General features: G+C 39.5%; 1 protein-coding gene across 1 annotated transcript in view; it reads right to left on the reverse strand.

Annotated features, from left to right (window-relative positions):
• Window positions 1-18,488: 18,488 nt before the first annotated feature.
• The window catches only part of LOC119745163 (chromatin-remodeling ATPase INO80-like), an 81,492-nt gene continuing 78,574 nt past the window's right edge, over window positions 18,489-21,406 (reverse strand). Inside the window, exons 31-32 of the mRNA XM_038221387.1 lie at window positions 20,617-20,743; window positions 18,489-18,733 (exon numbers count right to left, since the gene is read on the reverse strand). Of these exons, the coding sequence (XP_038077315.1) occupies window positions 18,489-18,733; window positions 20,617-20,743 (372 nt within the window). The remainder of the gene's footprint in view (window positions 18,734-20,616; window positions 20,744-21,406) is intronic.

The following is a 21,406-nucleotide window of genomic DNA, read 5'->3' on the forward strand; positions in this document are numbered from 1 at the left end:
GGTTTAGGATGGACAACAGAATCAATGTTACTAAGTTAGTTCAATAGAGGGGGAGGGGCTTAGCGTTTACAAGGGGAGGAATACACTGGCTGATTTGTTTAACGAAGGGGTATCCAACTTTAAAAACACAAGATTAGCATTGACAACCTAATCTTCCAGATTAATTGGTTCGAGATTTTCCCTTAAATTCTAATCCAACGTCCTAGCCCTAACTTTGGGATAAAGAACTGAGTACTACAGAATCCTTTGAGTGTTGTGCACACTTATATGGTGAAGTATTTCATACTACAGTTTACTAGTAGTATTATTTTGTAGCTTTGGGTGAAGTTAGGGTTAATACAATCACGTATTTTATGTAGCTACATTTAAAGCATATATGTTCCGTAAACACAATGTGAATGTAAAATTGTGTAAAATCAATATTTTCTCTAACGAAGATTGTGTCATTTTTATGAATTTGATGGACACATAAATGCAGTACTTAATACAATCGATACTCGTTACAAAAAACTGACAACGGAACACTTAACAGTGACCAAATTGCATTGCAAATGCTTTCAAAAATTACCCAACGTTTGCACCGAACCATTAGAATTTTTCCCCCCTCGTTTCTGTCTATTAGGCAGGTCTTTTGAGACCTAAGGTGATTTCGGTTGAAATTCAACACAATCGACGCTCAATTAGCGAGCTGTCTTCCCTGTTGGCTGTTGATGCAAGGACATGCACGGACACCGAGGAATTCGCTGAAGAAACAGCCGCTTAGCAACGCCGCCAGACACTCTCCAAAAAAAAAAAAAATAAAAAATATCTGTCACGCTCATTTATTCCACACACAGGCAATGTACTGTTGTTCAGCCATCACATTTTTTTTTAATGGGCACATTGTAATTTTATGCACATTAAAAGTCATCTTCCCATGAATAATTACAACAAATATGACATGGTCCATGACAACAAATGATTCCTTTTAATTAGTTTCCAGACAGTGGGTAAACACGAAGACGCCAAGCGAAGGAGTCTTTCAATGCAGGGTTTGTAATTAACAGTCTTGATTACTTAAAAAAATACACTCACTGGCCAGAAGATATAATGTGATTTTCATCACAATCGTGTAAATGTTCTTGATGCGAATTACAGTCAAGATTTCAGATCTAAACCTGATCTCTACATAAGAAAAAAGAATTACTATACTTTGCTTACAAGCAATTCAACACATGCCAGCTCTAAACTCTTCCCGCTTATGGAATTGTAATTAATTATAATTCTATTTCATGATAATGAAACGGAAGATGAAACACACACAACTCACACATCTCAGACGGAAACTGGGAACAGAAACAATCTAGCAAAGATGTGGAAGTACGAGTAATTTTGGTTCAAAAGTTTAAGGTTTCAAAACAGTAAGCATCAATGCTGCCTGTGTTGTATCAGTACTGGAGCATGTGTGCCTTTTCAAACTGTCTTCTCCATCTGCTGTGCTCGATGCACATGTACGCTGTACCTACGCGGGCCGACTGTTTTCCAAATAAGGTCATTCACAGAGCCCGGGCCAGTGCATGCACAGGGGCAGTACATCTCACTATGTGTGGGCTGGGGTGTGTTGGCAGGGTCTGTTGGGGTGGGGGGGGGGGGGGCTTGGTCCATAAGTGTCTTCACCTCGAGCACGTTTTTTCTCATTAAATATGTAGGTTCATTTCCGGGCAATAGTCAATGTTCCTACGTAAGGTTAAAGGGAAAATACAACATTTGCAAACATCAAAAAATAAAACTACCAAATCATTTTGAAATACCTTGCTGGACTGTTAGTGTTAGTGAATGACAGTGTAAAGCGTCCTGTAAAATCATGGCACCTGGTATACTGTCATTTTCAAGAAAAGTGGTATTTTTGTATCAATTTCCAACGTTGGTCGGCCGACCAGCGTTGGAAAAAACTGGCTTTTTTTTTCAAATACTGGCCCCAATTGACCATCGCACTTGTTTGCAATCGATTACACACCTATGAACGGGTACAAGCCAGCTAGGTTGGTTCCCTGACCTTACAATTCCCCAATGTATGTAAACTGCTCTGTTTCTTCTTATATGGAGTCAGGGAACCAGACTACAGGAAAATGATTGTTTTTCTTGGTTTTTTATAGCATTTTCGAACCCAAAACCTCAAAAAAGTCAGTGTAACTATATTTGCTATATATTTCCAACCCCCCAATTCCATCCAATTCTGAACATTACAGCAAAAGCAAATGATGTATATTCCCTTTAATAACTATACTCTTCTAATCAACTATAGTACGTCCTCCACTGTTGCACTTAAAAAAAAAAAAACACCAAAAATCTTATTGGGAAATATTGGGCTCCATTACAAAAATTAACAAAAATTAAATCATGATGTAAAAATAAAACATTAAATGTGATTGTTCCTTTAAAAATGGAAACAGACATCTAATGGTTCATATTATGCCAATCTCAACGCCGAGGATAAAAAGTCCAAACAACGACACATTCCTAGGCAGAGATCCGCAACTGAACTGAAAACATTCCCTGCATCTACGGACCGCCGCTTCATTTCCACAGAGAGCCATAAGAGTGCTATGCTTATCTAACTATCCCATGTCCTTCTCCCAACGGGAGACCGCTTTCTTACTGGAACACTTCTTGCCGTGATGGCCAGAAATCAGAGATATCTGGGTTTACGGCCAAATAGCTTGGATAGTCTGGTAGTTTGGGTCGCTGGCGGGTGGGTTACCCTAGGGTACGTAAGTACAGAGTTTCCCTGCTTGTGTTTCACGGAGCCGCGACTGGCTGGACTAGAAACCCGGTGACTCGCATGAAAAAAAAAAAAATCTAAAATGTAAAACCTACAGCAGGGAAAGATATCAGCATTCAGGGCATGATATTGAATTAGGACAGTTTTGGCGGGAACTTTTTTTTTTCTGTCATCTGAAATCACGTCGGAGAAGCAGTAACATGTTAATAACAAGAAATATTCGGTGATGCTGGATAATGTGCTGCTGCGGTTTACCGCAAGGCACCTCTGACGGGAAATGAAAACTTGATTGAGATTGGAAAAGACCCCCCGAGGTTCCACTCAAACGAGTTAATCCAGAGGCAATACTGGTTTCGGGTTGAAGGATTGTTCTTAGAAAAAAAATATGTGCTGCAGATTGTTTTTGACTGCAGATTATTCTTCTTCTTTTTGGATTACATTGATGTATAACAGCCTGACGGACCCAAGTGAATCCACACAGTCCACATGACCAAAACAAGCGCGAGTGCACAATAAGCTCTGGCCATCTTGCATGAAAGTCTTGCATGAAATCTAGAAAAATGATCCCTGCCGGAGCTGAAAAATGCGACGCCCAAAAATGCGACGCCGATGGCACATGTGGAACACCATACTCCAGATTTATACCTAGATAAATACCACGTGACTATAACATTACTGCACACATTTTGCTACCATTTACAAACTTGTCATAAACATCTTTCCGAATTGTCACAAACAATTTTTGTTAAGTATTTATTTTATTTTGTTTGCTTTTTTTTGAAACTTAAAATTTGGTAGTTATATTTTATGGGAAAGTTAGGGGGCTTGTTTTGTTCAATTTTCCGGGGACAGACAGACCAACCACCAAGTGATATGCAGAAACTCCTGCCAGAGCTTAAACAGAAGGAAAAAGGAAGCCGCTCCAAGTTACACAATAAGGGGCATTCTTTCTTCCCTGTCGAAAAAAATAATCATGTCAGTCTTCTCGCATTCGGCGCTTTAATTAAAATTGCTTCATAATTTAATAATATTTTGAACCGCAACAGACCAATTTCCAAACTTAAGCAACTTCTGAATCATTTCACAACAAAGTCACATTTTGAATCGGATGTTACAAAAAAAGAGACTTCACTTTATTAGCATTTCATATTGCAGTAAGGATGAAATCATCATTCAGTTTGCCATCTTGATTTTTTTAAATAATTTTTTGTGGGTTGAAAGGGTAGACTGTTTCTATTAAATTCCATTGTGCTATATTCTCTACAAAAACAGGAGACCTAGTTCTTCTCCAAAGTATCTCTGGTGACTGCTGACTCATTTTCTTGGGTTGGTTTACATTTTACATCTCGCCGCCACGTGCTCAGCCTACCGAATGTGGACAGACTCCAAATATCCCTGCCACTGAAAAGTCAACACAATCAAAGCAATCACTGTGAAAGAGGATGGAAGATGGTGACAAAAAAGGTCCAGACGGACCATTTTCCAAAGCACAAAAATGAAAAACTATGGACAAAGTTTGAAGAAAAAAATCATCGGACGAGAGAGCAAACAGTAATGAGAAGACAGCGCTGACAAATGCACCTCGTATGACTGTCGCGTCGGTGCACAAAGGAGAAAAAAGATGGGCTGGACGACGCTCGCGTTCTTTATTTGACAGGCTTAGGTTACCTATACGGGAGCCGTTTTTGCAGGAAGCGCTAGCCCGAACCAACACTTTCACCAAAAAACAACAGACAGGGTAAATGTTTGCCTTGGGAGCGCGTGAAGTCAAGAGGCAGTTTAGAGCTGATAGGAGGAGGACCCATCGCTGTCTAGCTCTCGCTCTCTCTTAATATGAGGGAGAAAAAATACACAGAGCAGAAGATCCACATGGCTGGTTATCTAGATCAGGTGTAAGTACCGAGTTCTACATGATTCATCGTTTAATTTCCTTTTGGCCCAGACAAACAGCAAACACCTAATATTGTCCCGATCTTTTTTAGGGGGACAATTCCAACAAACACCGCCGCCAGTGTGGATTAAAACTTAATATTGCACATCTAGACAAACTGGGTCATCATATTATCCCGCATTGTGGACGGGGATTGGCCTGGGAGCGACTTGGCGTGCTTGCCGATTCTGTCTGGTAACTTTATATTTTGTCTGACAAAAAACAAATGAACTACACATTACCATGGTTACAGCACAGCATATTTCCAAACATGTATCATTACGCCAAAGTACGCTACAAATGTTGCATCAAATGCAATTATTATATTGTATGCAAGTTAAAAATGATAGGACCACAGTCATATCTGCTACATACATGTATTTTGGAATGGTGCTGAGCAAAGACCATACCATTTCCCTTTTCAAGTTCCTGGTTTTTTTTCCCACTGGTAATGCACAGGTTATGCCACCTATGCACCATCAACTAAATCGTTTCACATTACTGGGGGGGGGGGGGCTCTCCAACCACAACCCAGTCAATACTGCTAGTAGGAAATAATTAATTTGGCATACCGATGGGATCTAACATTTCAAGCTGGTGTGAGTCCTCCGATCAGACTCCTGTAATCCAGCTCCATAGAGCATGATATACGCACACCGGGGCGCGGTGGACTTGCCACAAACTACCATGTACTAGCGGGCCCAGTGTCAACGTGGATATGTAGAGCTCAGCGTCGTCGGAACTTGAAGCCTCCCACACGTCTCCCCTGACTTTGAGTCCGTGATGCGACAAAGATGGGTGGTCCCTGCCCGAATGCGGTGTGATACAGTCCTCTTTGTTCTGGGATCGTAATGCAACTTGTAGTACATCTGACCCATGGCATCACATGCTGAAGATAGCTTTGATGTGGCATGTTATTTCACAGACCCGGACTGAATAAGAGTTTCCTAGTACACTAAATGATAAATGCGTGAAATTCAGCCGTGTGTTTTGAAAACAAAGGCTTGAACTGGATACAGCTTGGAAAACAATCCCTTATTGCCTACAGTAAGCTGGGTGGCATTCTACCGAAGGTTATTTTTTTTTTTTTTTTTTCAAAGAAGTATTGTCAATGAAGTATTTTTTATTTGTGTCTTAATTTACGAAAGGGACGGGGACGTTGAATTTGCACTGTATGTTGAGTTACATGTATAGCATGTGACACACCTTTTTTTGGTGATTTTTTTTCTTTTCGGTGTTCAAGTTATTTAAATATATCAATATATTTCAATCGGATCACTTTTGACAAACCTTGCTCAAAGGTGTATCGTTGCCGAGAAACAATTTTTTTTGTTGCTTCTCCAGACAAAATCACATCAAATGCTTGACAACAAGGTGATCCGCGGAGGGCACATGTCGCCTCTTTTCGCGGTCAATCCCTATATGTTTTGTGTTCTTAAAAAAAAAGAGTCAAATTGTGTGCATTTTTAAAAAATGACCTCAAATTACCACCTAGATGACCTTTGACCTCCAATTCCTGAAGATTTGTCATGAACCCCTACCCAAGGATCACTCCATCCAAGTTATATTAAAATCAATCAAATTCTGTAGACAAAGAAACATTTAAGTTTCATTTTGAACAATGACCCCTACATGACCTTTGACCTCAGTAATCTGATGAAGAATTCTGTCTTCCCACCCAAGGGTCTACATCCAAGTTTCATCAAAATCCATGAAAGCATGTAGAATTTATAACACTGTTTCAAAAACTAGAACCTAAACTTCAACATACATACGGGGATACTGAGATACGGGAATACAGAGATATAGTCAAACAGAATATAGGAATGGTAAGTGTCCCCCAAATCCTTGTTTAGGGTACACAAAACATCCATTATGCTAGCTCGCTTTTATGATTATACTACCTTTTTTACTGAACAGAGACAAAGCATTTCAATTACCCTTGCAAGCCATAAACTAGTTCTTCACACTTAACTTGTTTAAAAAATACCATTTTCCCTTAAATATTTTACTCTCGCACAGGATAGACCGCAGCTCGTAAAAAACAGATCAGCTAAAACCTCGATCAGAAATTAATGAGGAATTTAACCCAGCAACGTGCATGCCTGCACAGCAACCTAGCAACATCACAGCTTCTATAATATGCAGTAATCAGCCTCGCCACACCAAAGGGAGGAAAAAAGTACACTTAGCCATACTAATGCACTATAAATAAATCAATGAAGATAAATTTGCAAGTGAGATGCACTACTGTAGAGTCCTTCAACTTTCAAGTTGGTGTTCTTTTTCTCCCGAGCGAGAAACAAGGCCAGCGTGGCAACGATAGCTCCCAGAACATTTCATTAACACACACGGATATATATAGCACAAGCTGACACGATCCACACGCATAAAAGGCCATGTAATTGTGATTAGCAGGAGTTCCAAAGCAGCAGTAGTGTGTATATGATGTCAGACAATGAATATTCATATTATTTAACTAATAATGAATATTCATAAGGGAATGACAAGGAGGTGACTTGCTACACAGAAAGAAAAAAAGAGATTGCAAAGAAAATTTAAGTGCAAATTATAAGGAACAAAAATGAGGACCAATATTTAAATCCTACAGACTACTTTGGTGACAGCCGTTTTCTGAGGTGGCACTGCTGTGGCACCGGGCTTGTGCGAGCCGCGCTCAGGTAGAATGCAAGCACTCCGGGCTCCTTTGACCAATAGGTTCACCAAAATGTGTGCGCGCCTTGTCTTTGAGAATGCGTGCAGCATGTATAACAGCGTCTAATTCTGGTTGCCGGATTCCGCTATAAAACGCATTACATTTAGGCTGGTGACCTACTTTTCCTAAGCAAATATTATCTGTACTTAGCAAGTACGCTTAGCAGCTCCAGGAGAATGCCCCCCCACCCACACACCCCTTCTCAAAATACTTTTATCGATCAAGCCTTTATTTCAAATGTGTTTCAACAGAAGAATTTAAGAAGGGACACAGAGTATTTTTTTGAGCACTGCTGATTTACTTATTCTGTTTCACCCATTATTTCGGGGGAATCGATTAAAAGACGTTATAAATATCCAATTCTTTTTTATTGTTCCCCCAAATAAACTGAAGAGCCATTAGAACTAGGAGCAAAGTGTTAATCCCATTTGCAGGTTAAACATTTTTAGCGCTCACCAAGTCTGTGTGTATCGCAGCTCTGTTTAAGTTGGCCTCAATTGATTTCACTTGAGAAATGTAACACCATTTGGAAAAAAACTTGTCCGAACACGATTTCGTACACCATGTTAAAACAGCTGGGATCGAGTATCACAAGGCTGACCTTAATCTTGACCTCTGACACACTAATTGACCTGGGGGATTCCTTGAGTCTGAGGGGAGTACAGCTCACAGCTCCAAGACACACCTGGAATTCCAGTGGTATGAGTAAGTGGCTATATCCAGCGCCAGGCTGGACCGCAGTAACGTGGGTTGGGTGCCCCAAAGCCAAAATAAATCCACTACTCATTAAGTCTAGAACTTTAACTTTAAGATCTGATCCCAGGCGGAGGAGATAGAGGCCTGGACAAGGAAATGTGAACAATTGTAAGATTTTAGTTCTAAACTGGGAAATTCTAAGGATATTTTAAAGCAATTCTCACTTCATTTTCAAGGTTTAATGCAAATTTCAGACCTTTCAAAGAGAACGATTCTTCTCTGTTTTATTATGCAAATATCACAGTTAATTCCAATTTATATTTTGACTCAAAGTCTTTAACAACCAATATATGAGCATCCTAGTGACAACAAGTAGAGTATTCTATTTTTTTTGCCAGTTCCGTTTCACCCATAATGATACTTTATTGCCATTCAGTTACTTCTTAAAGAATCTGCAAAACCATACAGTACTGGAGGAGTTTGGGGCGGTATAGTAAGAGGCTGGGCGGTTTGGGGCAGTACAACGATTTAATAGGCTAGGAAAGAACCTGCACAAGATCCATTGTTAAGGAAAATTTCTGGGATGCCCCCGCCCCCTTGAAATAAGGGCAGACAAACGCGTTTGATAATACTAGAGTTTAACAACTCCTTGTCTTGGACTTGGTCTTGGACTTGAGTCTGCTTCGAGTCACATTATTTGCAAACTCGTGTTATACAGAATGTTGTCTCAGACCAAACTCCGTCTTGTTCATGACTCAGACTCAATGACAAGATACCAAACGCACGAACAAAGTTAGGATTACAGCCATAAAAAAAATCCATTGTTTTCTATAAAATGTTGTTAACTCTAAATCATCCGATAAAAGCAGGCATCACTTTCCAAAGTAATACCATCAGAATTACAAGCACAGATCATTAAAACAATGATAAATACCCATAAAAATTAGTCAGAGAAAACTTCAATAATTTCTTTTTAATGTGATTTCCTTTTTTTTTCTTTCGGCATCTACATCTGGACAAACGCCCCAAGACTAACAATTTCAGCTTAGACTCGCAGTTTGATGATTTCAATAAAAGTCTAGCACAACCCCATAAATGGTATGAAGAGATCGTAATAGGCGACAGACTTACACATTCCCATGCTAATGCTCCTGGCAAAAATGTTATCACCTGGTTGTAAAAAAAGAAAGAATTGATTGATCCTTTTACTCCCCGGCATTAATTGCGACTGACGGGACACATGACGACGGTTCAACACTAATGCTCCGGTGATCATACGCTCAGTAATACACAGGCAAAAAGAGTGCGCCACTCAGCCAAAATGTTCCATTCTTGCAATCAGATTTCAATCAGCAATATTGAAGAACAAAATTATTTAAAAGACAAACAAGCAAACACATCGGAGTCCGAGTGTTATAAATGTTAGCTGGGAATTTTGCAGGATTTCTGAGATGCTGAAGTGTCATTCAGATGAGTTTACAATGTCTCGTTCCCCCCCCCCCCCCCTAAAAACCCAGCCACAGGTTTAGAATGCTTGTCAAAATTCCATTAAGGGGAAGAGATTAATGAAATGTAAACAACCTTTTGTAAGAAAGTGGGGAGGGGGGAGAGGACAGGCTTTTCAGATTTTAACCCAGCACACAGAACACTTGGACTGGTTTTATTCCGTAGAATATCAGTGCATCCATTTTTTTTTAATGACTGGTTCCAAATCATTTGTCTAAGTTTCGTCATATTTTTTTTTTTTCTATTTGAATTTTTTTAAGGGGGGGGGGGGGGGGATCAGCACAGTGCGCATTTGGAGTTGGACGAGTTTCACCATGACAACACGTAAAGTGAGGTCAAACTTATGGACAGACTAGTGTTATAATGGGCTTGGGTCCGCTTATGTGTGATAATTACGCGCCACCTCAGCTAACCAAATAAAGAGCCATATCGCACTAATGGATTTATAACAGTCACTTTATGGGGAAGGATTGGTCATAAAAAAATTAAGTGAGTTTATGAAACAAGGAAACAATTTTTGTCTGGTTTGAAGATTTTTTAGCTGGATTACAGTTTGTACAGATCAAGAGTCTATGTGCATTATTTTATTTATATTCTTTTCTTAATTTTTTGGTGGAAAACAAGTATATTTTTATATTAAAAAAATAGGGACTTCCGAATCAAAAAATATCACAAATGTATTTTCCTAGCTTACATTTGCCTACAAATATCAAAAACAAATTTCTAAACCCCCCCCCCCCAAAAAAAATCACATTTTCGACTGACAGCAAACTTCAACACCAAGTGACATGTCAAGCATATCGTCTTTGAACTGACTGTTTTTCAATCAAAAGCAGTTTTGATGACTTATTTCCCCATATAGCTTTTTAAGATAGACGGACCAAACTACTCTTCTTTTGTCGATTCTGAGACGATCCCTTACACTATTAACTCAACCATGAAGAGTGATATCGGGACACTCAATCTGCCTAACTGTGCTTGCTTACTGATTTGCCTAACTCTGCCGCACACGTGCAAAAATTTAAGTAAGCGTCACTTATCGAGATGTGCATTAAATATCACAATGAAATAAAAATGATGGCATTCCAAGAACAAAACATTGAGCATTTTATGCTGGGGGAAAGGCAATTTTTTTGGTAATTTTAATGCTTTTAATTTGTCTGGGGGGGGGAGGACAGTAAATTCTTGATTTTCAAAGAAAAACGACCCTCTAGATTTGACTTCCGCTGTAACTGAATATTTTCCAACGAAAAAAAAATGTGTTAAGTATGTTTTCTCAAAAGATACATGTGTACTGGGTATGTCTTCCATGAGAAGAAAAAGTATTGGGTAGGTTTTCCAAAATATAACAAATGTATCGTGCATGTTTATGTGAGAATTTAATAAATTTAACCCCCAAATGGGGCTTTCAAGTCGATTCTAAATGCACACTCAACATGCAATAGGTAGAGGAATTGTTGACCTTCTTTGTTACAAAAACAATTTTGGACAAATCAAATTACGAAGCTCAAATGCAAAATGTGTACATGATTGGACGGCTACTCCGACACTAATGCTTTGGGAGAGAATGTTGGTCACAGACAGTAAGCCGACCTAATTGTTATGCAAGTCACACCAATAAAATGACTCATATGTAGCGCTAAAAGCAAGCGTTGGTAGGGTACATACATTGTAATGTCACATTTCTCAAGATAATGTACGACACGATTTTGGAACGCGACACCCAAAACGTCTTGGTTTGTAGAAAAAAATACCAGACTGTGACACTGGGAAAAATTACATTATAAGAAACACCAGATGACGGTTTTTAACACTGAATTCTCAAACAGGCAAATAAAGAAAGGCAAAAATTAGTAACAAAACTATAGGCTAGATAAAAAAAATAAGTAAAGCAAAAAACATTTCCACAACAATCTACATGTAGGTAGGCCCCACATATATAACATTGGGTGGACCTAAAATATACAGTGTAAGACAATGTACATGAACAACTTGAAATGTTCAAACAAATACCAAAATTCTGCATGCATGATTGGGTAAAGTTACACAACTTTCACGTGTCATGTATATACACGGTGGGTCAATCACTGAAGGCCAGTTATTTTGTACATTGAATGTCACACGCTGGTCACTCTTGGTAGTAGGAGGCGTGTCTTCACCAGTGGCTAAACTACCAGCACAATACCAGCCAATCAGGACACAGCGTTAGCTTATTATGCAATCCGTCACTGATGTCTCATGGCAGTGACTGACAGGCCATGTGGGTGGGGCAATCATAGGACACGCCCCTAGTCGAGAGGAACTGTAACAACTGCGTATAACCAGTGCAGCATATTGCATTGCAGGACGGTGACAAACTTGAGTTCTATAGCATCAGTGGTAAGTGGCAAATAGTCTGGCAGTTTCTCTTCACAAAAGAAAAAATGCCGACTCCGAAGTTCAAAGCAGTTTCCTTTTGCATATTTGTTTCCTTTTCATGCATAATGCCTTTGCCATTTTCTCTATTATTTGAGGACACTGACAATAACTCAAGCATTACTAATGAGCAAACTTCAATTATAAAATTGAGTTGTTTTTTTTAAAGATTCTGATAAGAGGCTGTTTCGGAAGAATTTGAAATGATTTTGCTTACTTTTTTCTCATCCTTCATACTTGTGTTTTTGTACTCAGCAAAAAATCGACTGGGAACCAGTCACATGCCATATCAATTGCATGACGTTTTGGCTGGTAACCCATTTCTGCTAAGCAAATATTGTCTGTGTTTAACAGCTCCATGAAAATTTGGTTGCTGGAAGATAACCTCAGATGCCGATGCAAAAAAAACCCTGAACACACATTGCTCCAAATGAGGGAAAAGTAATAATACCACTTGAATAATTGATGCTGCAGCGGACATATTATTACTGATTATTACCGTAAATAATGTGCACCATTCGGCTTAGGCAAATGAATCTGTGTGGGAAACGGATCAGCATTTCCAATTAAATTGAACAATACGATGTGCTGTTTTTTGAGGCAAAGACAGGCAGACTTACATGTACCGGTATGAATATTTTAATGCCGCTGTCTGCAGACAAGGCAATTTGCTGAGAACCGGCTATTTTGGTCACAGGTTGCCAAGCAACATGTATCTTCATTCAAGCCTCAGCCTATCGACCTATCCCGGTAGAATCGCATTAAAATCGCATCAACGCAGCTTGTGAAATATTGTCCAATTACATGATATACAAATAGACATGGAACGCACAAAATCTGAGACAAACGAAACTTAGTGTACAAAAATTCCATAGGGTTGTCTAAGGGGCGTGGCTAACTCGCACAACTCGATAGGTCAATTCCAAGCATTACTTCTCTAGGGAAACAAGGGTAAACACATCCCCCCCCCCCCCACACACACACACACAAACAAAAACCAAACAAAGAAATTAGACACAAAAAGTTTAGGTTCAGTCTAGGAACTCCGACACAATACCTAGGCCTGGGGAGGGGGCGTCAACTTTAGTTTCCTCAATAAACAACGTGATGGTCAAACATAAAAAACATGATCTGATGGTATCAGCCATTTATTGATATCTCTTTTTTTTCCAATTCTAGTTACGTAAGATAAAAAAAAAAAAATTAAGTTACATGTAAATATATGTAGAAGTCATAAGAAGGTAGCGTTATTGGTTTCACAAGCGGGATGCCGAGTGTCTATAGCTTGAAGGTTTGGAAAAGTTGTGAAACATAAAATATTGATGCACCAAAAAAGTTATCACAGTAAATGTCCATCAATTGTTGGGGAGATATTTTCACACATTATCACATGTGTGTCTTGGATTTGTAAAAACTGACTTAAAACTACCCGGTATATACCAGTTTGGCCTAGGCCCTCTGTAGCCCCTCTGTAGCCACTCCCCCCCCCCCCCATTGTTGACGAAAAAAAAGGTCTGACGAAAACAAAATTTGTGACGAAAACAACATTTTTGACGAAAAATAGAATGCCGCGCTTTGCATGGCACCCAAATGCAGTATCTTGTTTTTTTTATTTGTGAGGTTTTAGGAGCCAGCAGCAGAAAATAAAACACACAAAAACAGAGCTCTGCACTAATTGAATACGTCCCAAGAAGCATGTATGCATAAAGAAATCAATTTCAGGGGGGCTTAAACCCCGGGAAAACACACATCACATTTGTGTCTTGGATTTGTAAAGATTAACTCTAAAACTTTATCACATTAAAAATACACTTTGTGACCTGCACTTCACCTCTTCAAAGAAAGAAAAAAGAAAACCTCAAATCTGGCTACCCAAAGCTCCAATCAGTTTCAAGTCGTCAAAATGGCTTTTCAAAACAAGTCATATGACCACAAAATCTGATGATAAAACAAATTATTAGCAACGGGTTCTCTAGCCAAGCTGTCATCGTTGAGTCCTGATATGGGTGATCTGTGGATGTGTAACCTTCTTAATCTCCGTGTCGCGGGACCAAATGTTGGGGAAGGTCTCCAGGGTACAACGCTATGCAGGCCATAGGGGAGAGCTGGGACAGGCAGGTATTTCAAAGTAATTGAATGATGAAAGCAGTGATGTGGCTAAACCTCAGGAAACCCTAAGACCCTGTCCCCATCTTCTTTCTTTCTTCCCTTTGCTTTTTCTTTTATCGCTTGTTCTCTTTTATTGGCTACTGATCGCCATGGAGGATTGATGCCTGAACATCAATGTCTGTCCGTAAGTCTTCTCGGTTTGTTGCCTTGCGCTTGGGGATTACGGCAAACTGGATCAATGTGAGGCTCCTGTCCCAGATATTAGATTCTTGTGCTTTATGTCACAGCTCGGAGAGTTGGCAGAAGTTACAACTTTAGACTGCACTGGTTCAAATTGGAGGGAAAAAAAATTGACGACAGCAAAAACATGTGAACGATAAATCGGCCATCTCATCCAAGCCTTTGGTTTGTGTTCAATTCTCTGGACTTGTGACCAAGTTTGATGGAGTTGTAGTGGTCACCTGACCAACAGGCACGATCTAATTGGTCAATGCGCACTGTTTGATTGACAAGCAGGAAGGTTCCGTTATCAACAGGAAAAGATAAAACAAATACATTATTCTTGGTAACACATCAAATTTCTTATGCAGCGGTTTGAAATGTAGGCCGGATATTTTCAGTTTTGAGCAGCAAAGCTGAAGATATAACAGGATCTGTTTCTCAAAACACAACCGGCAATTTTCCAACTGGGTGTGAAAAAGGAATGGAAAAGTTTACAGCCGCAAGACCAACCAAGGTCATTTGGGGTCAACCAAGGTCAAGAGCGGGTGAGCATGTCCAGGGAGAGTTCACCCCAGAGATGATACCCTTTTGATGTTGGTGGTAATGCTCTGACAGGCTCCTGACAGGTTAAACTAAACACCACTGATAAAAAGTACAGATATCTGATTTCCTCGGGTCGGATAGAAACTAATTTTGTTAGAAGCCAAAGGTGGCGGGGTGGGGTGGGTTGGGTTGGGGGTGGTAAATGGGACTTGACCAAATGAATTGGGGGTCACAGGGGGGCAAGCAAGGTGGGACCAAAGGGTGCTTGGGTGAGGCAATCTAGGGTATGGCTAATCTATAGTGATCTGTCATTGGGCTAAATGACAGCGGGGAATATCACTGAGAAGTTGACTTAATTTACAAAGGAAGGAAAAATGGTTAAGGAAAAAGCCACTTTAAGCTGTGATATGACTGTTCCATACATGAACTTACGAATGCCAAGGGATAAGTTTAGAGCCCTTTTAAGAAACAATCTTTACTTGGTTATAAAAAAAGAAAAAGAAATAAAAATTGCATCATTTAAAGACACACAATTCTAAAGAAAATAAATTGCTTTGGTCAAAGACAAGCAATTTTAAAGAATTGAAATGAATGTTCATTCCATTACTTAGAGGCTGGTTTTCCAATTGTTATTTTTAAGTGGCTCGATTGTTTTTTTGTTTTTTTTACATACTTTTTTGTACACATCAAGCATCAGTGGTCCTTTCTTTAAAATATAAACTTTTGAACACCATGCCAACATTCTTACTTTGCATCAATTCATTACTGCATTTAGTAATATCACTTCAGCATTTCTGCTTCAGTAAATATCTCTTTTAGAAGTCCGCGCTACGGTGTTTCATCTCCAAACTGGCTCGGCATCCTTTCTAAAAACCACTCAAGCCCCGGCTGGAATTTTTTTCTGGCCAGTTCCCCAAAGAGCCATTCCTCCTGTGATAACTTGCAGCTGAGCTCTGTCAGGCAAACCGCAAGATAAACCAGGAAGAGAGAGGCTTCCTAACTTCAAAAGGATGTCCTACTTTTTTTTTCTTCTCCTCACTCCGAGCTCCTTCTCACAGATGATTGAAACGGGCACGGGCCAAACACCAAGGCATAAAAGAATGCCTGGTTCAATACAAGAGTTGTCATTGGCTGGCCGTTCTGCCGGCATGCAGACTGCTGGAGACACAAAACCGCATGCTGTCTGATGTCATCACCAATATGTTACATATTCTGGGAAAAGAGAAGGGGGGGGGGGTTGGGGGTCTCTATACCCCATCAAATTGATGAATGATTTTCGTCGATGATAGATGGGTCTATAGACTCATTTCTATTGTGACTGTCAAACCGAATGTTTTCATTTCTTGGCAGTCGTCTTCATCATTGTCAATGGCCATTTGATGGGAATTACGATGATTTTTTTATCGACTACTGTTGGGGCTAATGTTTTTTTAATCCAAACCAGACAGACGCTATTATCTCAGAAACGAGACAATTTGATGGAACAAGACAAAGTGATGAGCTCTGCCTGCTGCAACTGTCTTTTGTGTAACTGCCATACAATACAAACACTGCAAGACCATTTGGATTGACTCATATCATATTATTAGAATAAATGCAGTAAAGCCGTTGTAGAATGTTAAAAACACTGGGGGTAGATATCCTTTTCATCGGCAGCGCCAGAATTAAGGAATAGGTTGCCTGCCGACATTCAACATTCTCAGATCATTGACATCTTTTTAAGCGTAAAGTTCAGACTTATCTTTTTAAACAGACTTTTAACTAATTTCATTGCTTATGTATCAGTGTATATTTAATTTTCTTGTCTTTGATAGATATTTTAGATGTACTTACTTTTTTAACCCCTTTTTAAAGGGAAAATACAACATTTGCAAACATCAAAAAATAAAACTACCAAATTATTTTGAAATACCTTGCTGGACAGTTAGTGAATGACAGTCGAAAGCATCCTGTAAAATCATGGCACCTGGTGTAGTGTCATTTTCAAGAAAAGTGGTATTTTTGTATCAATTTCCAACGCTGGTCGGCCGACCAGCGTTGGAAACAAACTGGCTTTTTTTTCAAATACTGGCCCCAATTGACCATATTTAGTTAGTCCGCATTTGTCTGCAATCGATTACACACCTCACAAGGCAGCTAGACTGGTTCCCTGACCTTACAATTCCCCAACGTCTATAAATTGCTCTGTTTCATCTTAAATGGAGTCAGGGAACCAGACTATAGGAAAATGATTATTTTTCTGGTTTCATAGCATCTACGAACCCAGAACGTCAAAAAGTCAGTGTGACAATTTTTTGCTATATATTACCACCCCCCAAATCCATTAATTTCTGAAAATTGCAGAAAAAGCAAATGATGTATATTCCCTTTAAACATTGGATTTAATTTGTTTTAAATCTTGCTATTCTAATGTTAATTTCCGTGGTATCTTATGTAATGCCCAATTGATCATTGTTATGAAGACTGCACAATACAAATTTCAATTTATTATTATTATTTGCAATATGATAATTGCTCTATTATCTCAGACCAAAGATAAGCTTTTTTCACAGATACACATGATAAGTTTTCTTCTTAATGACAACAAGTTTGGCGCAAAGTTAATGAGGCTTTGTTAAAAATTACGGGGGGGGGGGGGGGGGGGGAGTTTGGAGATACCGTACTTGCATAAGATTTAATGTTAAATCTCTGACATTATCCAACAAATTCCGAGCTGTGAAGCCTGCTGAACCCAATAGGAGACTTCAGTGACTACAACAAAACATCTTGTGCATACTACTCAAACCCCCCCCCCCCAAAAAAAAAAATCAATAAGAGAAATCAAACTTTAGGGGAAAAAAAAAACAAGTTCCAAGTATGAGCTTCTCAGAACCAAACATTTCATACATTCCCAAATGTGGCAAAACAAATAAGAAATATTGTATCAAGCTGTTTTCATTCAAATCTTCATCTTGGACAGTCGTATCAATGACATGTTAACTCATTCTCACAGTTAGTGACATTTGTGACTTGGATCCCATAAAATGAGTCTTGCAATTTTTTGTCACAAAAACGTGTTTTTTTTTCTGATGCATTACAGAAAGTGCATAATATGTACTTCATTTTGAAATAGCACAATGTAGTTTGACATCCTGATACGAATAACGACATTCTGTGGTTGAAAATTCATGACAGTGCCTTATGATTTCCACTTGTTCGGTTCCAATAATAACACCACACAAAATCCAAACAATACTGTTCAAAAACCTAACCTGTTGAAGCTCCAGCTCAGTGGATATCCCCCTTTTGTTTTTTCGAAAAAACTGTCGATAAACCATGCACACTTGCACAACCTTTGGATCACGAAATGACTGATCGTGGGAAATCACCTACATTTCTTGATTTCTTCTATAAATGACAGCAAGCCAGATGGAATAATTGCACAGGGTGTTTAGCACCAGTATGATCTTTATTCCTAGTAGACATTTTGATAATAATTTGGTAGGTTACTTTTGTGATAATGCAAACAATCCTGTATGCCTGTAACTCAAAAGTAGCTCTGGTTTTGTGTTGGGTCACTTTTTTACTGCAGACAAATTTACTTCTTACTGTCAGATACTGAGGATACTTGATCGCCTACCCTTACCTTTGAAGGAGAAGCCATAGGCCGCGTAGGCCGCTGCTGTTCCAGCCACTGCCCCTGCCCTGGCTCCAGCGATAGCCGCCGCTCCGGTGCCCTTGCGCGCCCTGCCTGGCCTAATCTGGAGCTTCTTGGTGCCCGGTGAGGGGGTCGTCTTGCCTCCCTGTGACGCCCCACCACGCTTCCCTGATCCCGGTAGATGGGGCCTGGCCGAATCTGATGGACGAGACAGAAGAAGAAGGGCAGGTGTATTCAGGATTGGTTTCGAATATACGGTCCAAATTTCAAACCGAGTAGTGGAATTCAACCCGAATTAAAAAAAATCAGGATATTAATCCCACCACTACTGTTTTTTGGATTCAAGGCTCAACCCCAAAAAGGTCAAAACAGCTGCAGCATCAAAACAGTTGCATAATCAATTGAATTCCTAAAATCAGTCAGTCAATCACAAACCTGATCAACATGTTTCTTTTTTTTCCATGATAAAATGTAAATTGAGCTGGGAAACAAAGCAGCTACATAAATTCAAATAAAACACAAGGCAGAGTGAATGACAGGCAACTGAATAAAACCAGAACTAGACTTCTTGAGACCTGGATGGTTTTAATTTTTGGGGGGCCGATATCAATTTTACTGATTATCAAAACAATTAATAACAGGTGGTCGTTTTCAGGAATTATCGAGCGATAAGAAGTCATAATTCCACACAGGCTAAAGGACAAAACCACTCTCACACTCTGCTCGGTACGCTGTGACTTAAAACATGGCTCCTGAGCCAAAGGCTTTTTAAAAATAAAATCTATGATATCATTTTACAGGTACCTTTTGCTTTAGGTGCAATTTTTTTTTCGTTTGAAGCAACAAAATTGCTCACAATTGTACAAAGCTTGCATAACAACTAGCTTGTTGATGTTTCAGCTCAGAGGATATTATATACATTTTGAGAAAACAATTGTTAGGGTCTCGTAACTGGATTCCGTTTCTAAAGAACATAAAAAATTGTGGCCATGGGCACCTTTTTTTAAAAACCACCTTCAATGTTAGTTTTCTTCCGAACGATACCATTTCAGGCAGGATAATTTCACAGAGTATTTGCTACCAGTCCTATCTTCACTTTGAACAAGAATTTTCTCGATAAATTGGTAGGTAAATTTATGGGTAATTGCAAATTTCCCCACGTGCTTATTTGTTTCAAAATGAATAAAGGAAGGTTCTATAGCACTCTAAGCTTTGCTCCTGTATTATAGTATTTGATTTTCTTGTGGGAAAAACTAACATGTTTTGAACAGAAATCTTCAATGCCTAAAATCGTGAAGCCTGAGTCTGAAGCCAAAGCTACAGACAGAGCCATGAATTGAGAAACGGCATCACAGTCGTACATACATATAAAAAACCTATGACGGTTGCTGTGAATGCAATAATGGGGATTTTTCCAAACCTAGGTTATGCCACGAGCTTCGGCTACAAAAGAGTTTTTATCTCCCGACTCTAGCTAGGGAATCCCGCTCAATTCCATGTTCTGCTAATAGGCTTTAGGAACATCAAGTCCTATAATATGAGGCCAATGTGGAGAGTATTTCTGTTTGGCTTGGAAACAAAATGTGTGTATTCAGCCAGATTTTGAAAAAGTTAATGTTTTACATTGTTTACTAATCTTTGTCAAAGGTCCGATTCACATGAAATCCACATACTGTCTTACATTTATGGAGAAAAAGTTGGGGGAAAAAACCCTTTGCTTACATCTGATGCGGCAGTGTTTTTGAGAAACGTTTTGAAAAGCATTTGAGGAACATTTTGAAAAGAAACATATGTGACTGGAATGACGACTAGCGTTCCAATTGCTCAATTTTTGAGGACCAAAATTTTGCACCCCGAAAATCCTTTGTAATCCTTCATAATTCTTCAATAATTCAAAAGAGCAAATTTACATGAACCTACACTTTTAACGATCTTTCCAACTATTATTATTTTCTAGTAAATACATCTTCGAGCCCAAATGGGTGCTAACAATGATGCTTTAAAGGCTTTAAAGTAAACAGAAATGAAACAAAAGGCTGAGCTGAAGCCCACGCTGGGAGGAAACCCCCTATGTGTCTTACCGTCTAGTTCCCCGTCTCCCAACTGTGACTGCTCATCAGCGATAACAAGCCCGTCATTACTGTTCTCATCAATGGAGACTGGCGTGTACGTCTGCGACTGATGCTGTGTCTCACTTCCCACAGACACCTGGAAAATGCACGCAACAAACGATTCCATTATTTCAGTGATTGTGATTGGCAAGGTGTTGAAGTCGAGTCCATCACAAGTCCTTTCATTAGTTAATCGCTAAAGTCCTTTCACAAGTCCAGTCACAAGCAACAGGGGGTGAACAATAACAAAGGAATGGCTTTGTTTCAAATCATCTGAATAGCTTGTGATGTGACTTGAGGTTTTGGATGGACTTGTGAGGACACGTGGACTTGTGAGGACTTGTGATGGACTTGTGATAATTGTGAGGACTTGTGATGGACTTGTGAGGACTTGTGATGGAGTTGTGAGGACTTGTGAGGACTTGTGAGGACACGTGATGGACTTGTGATGGACTTGTAAGGACTTGTGATGGACTTGTGAGGACTTGTGATGGACTTGTGATGGACTTCAGAGGATTTGTGATGGACTTGTGATGGACTTGTGATGGACTTGTGATTGACTTGTGATGGACTTGTATGGATTTGTGATGGACTTGTGAGGACATGTGATGGATTTGTGTGGACTTGTGACAGACTTGTGTGGACATGTGATGGACTTGTGAGGACATGTGATGGACTTGTGAGGACATGTGATGGACTTGTGAGGACTTGTGACAGACTTGTGTGGACATGTGATGGACTTGTGAGGACATGTGATGGA

This window comes from Patiria miniata, unplaced genomic scaffold, assembly GCF_015706575.1.
Source record: "Patiria miniata isolate m_02_andy unplaced genomic scaffold, ASM1570657v1 HiC_scaffold_7, whole genome shotgun sequence".
Classification (NCBI taxonomy): Eukaryota; Metazoa; Echinodermata; class Asteroidea; order Valvatida; family Asterinidae; genus Patiria; species Patiria miniata.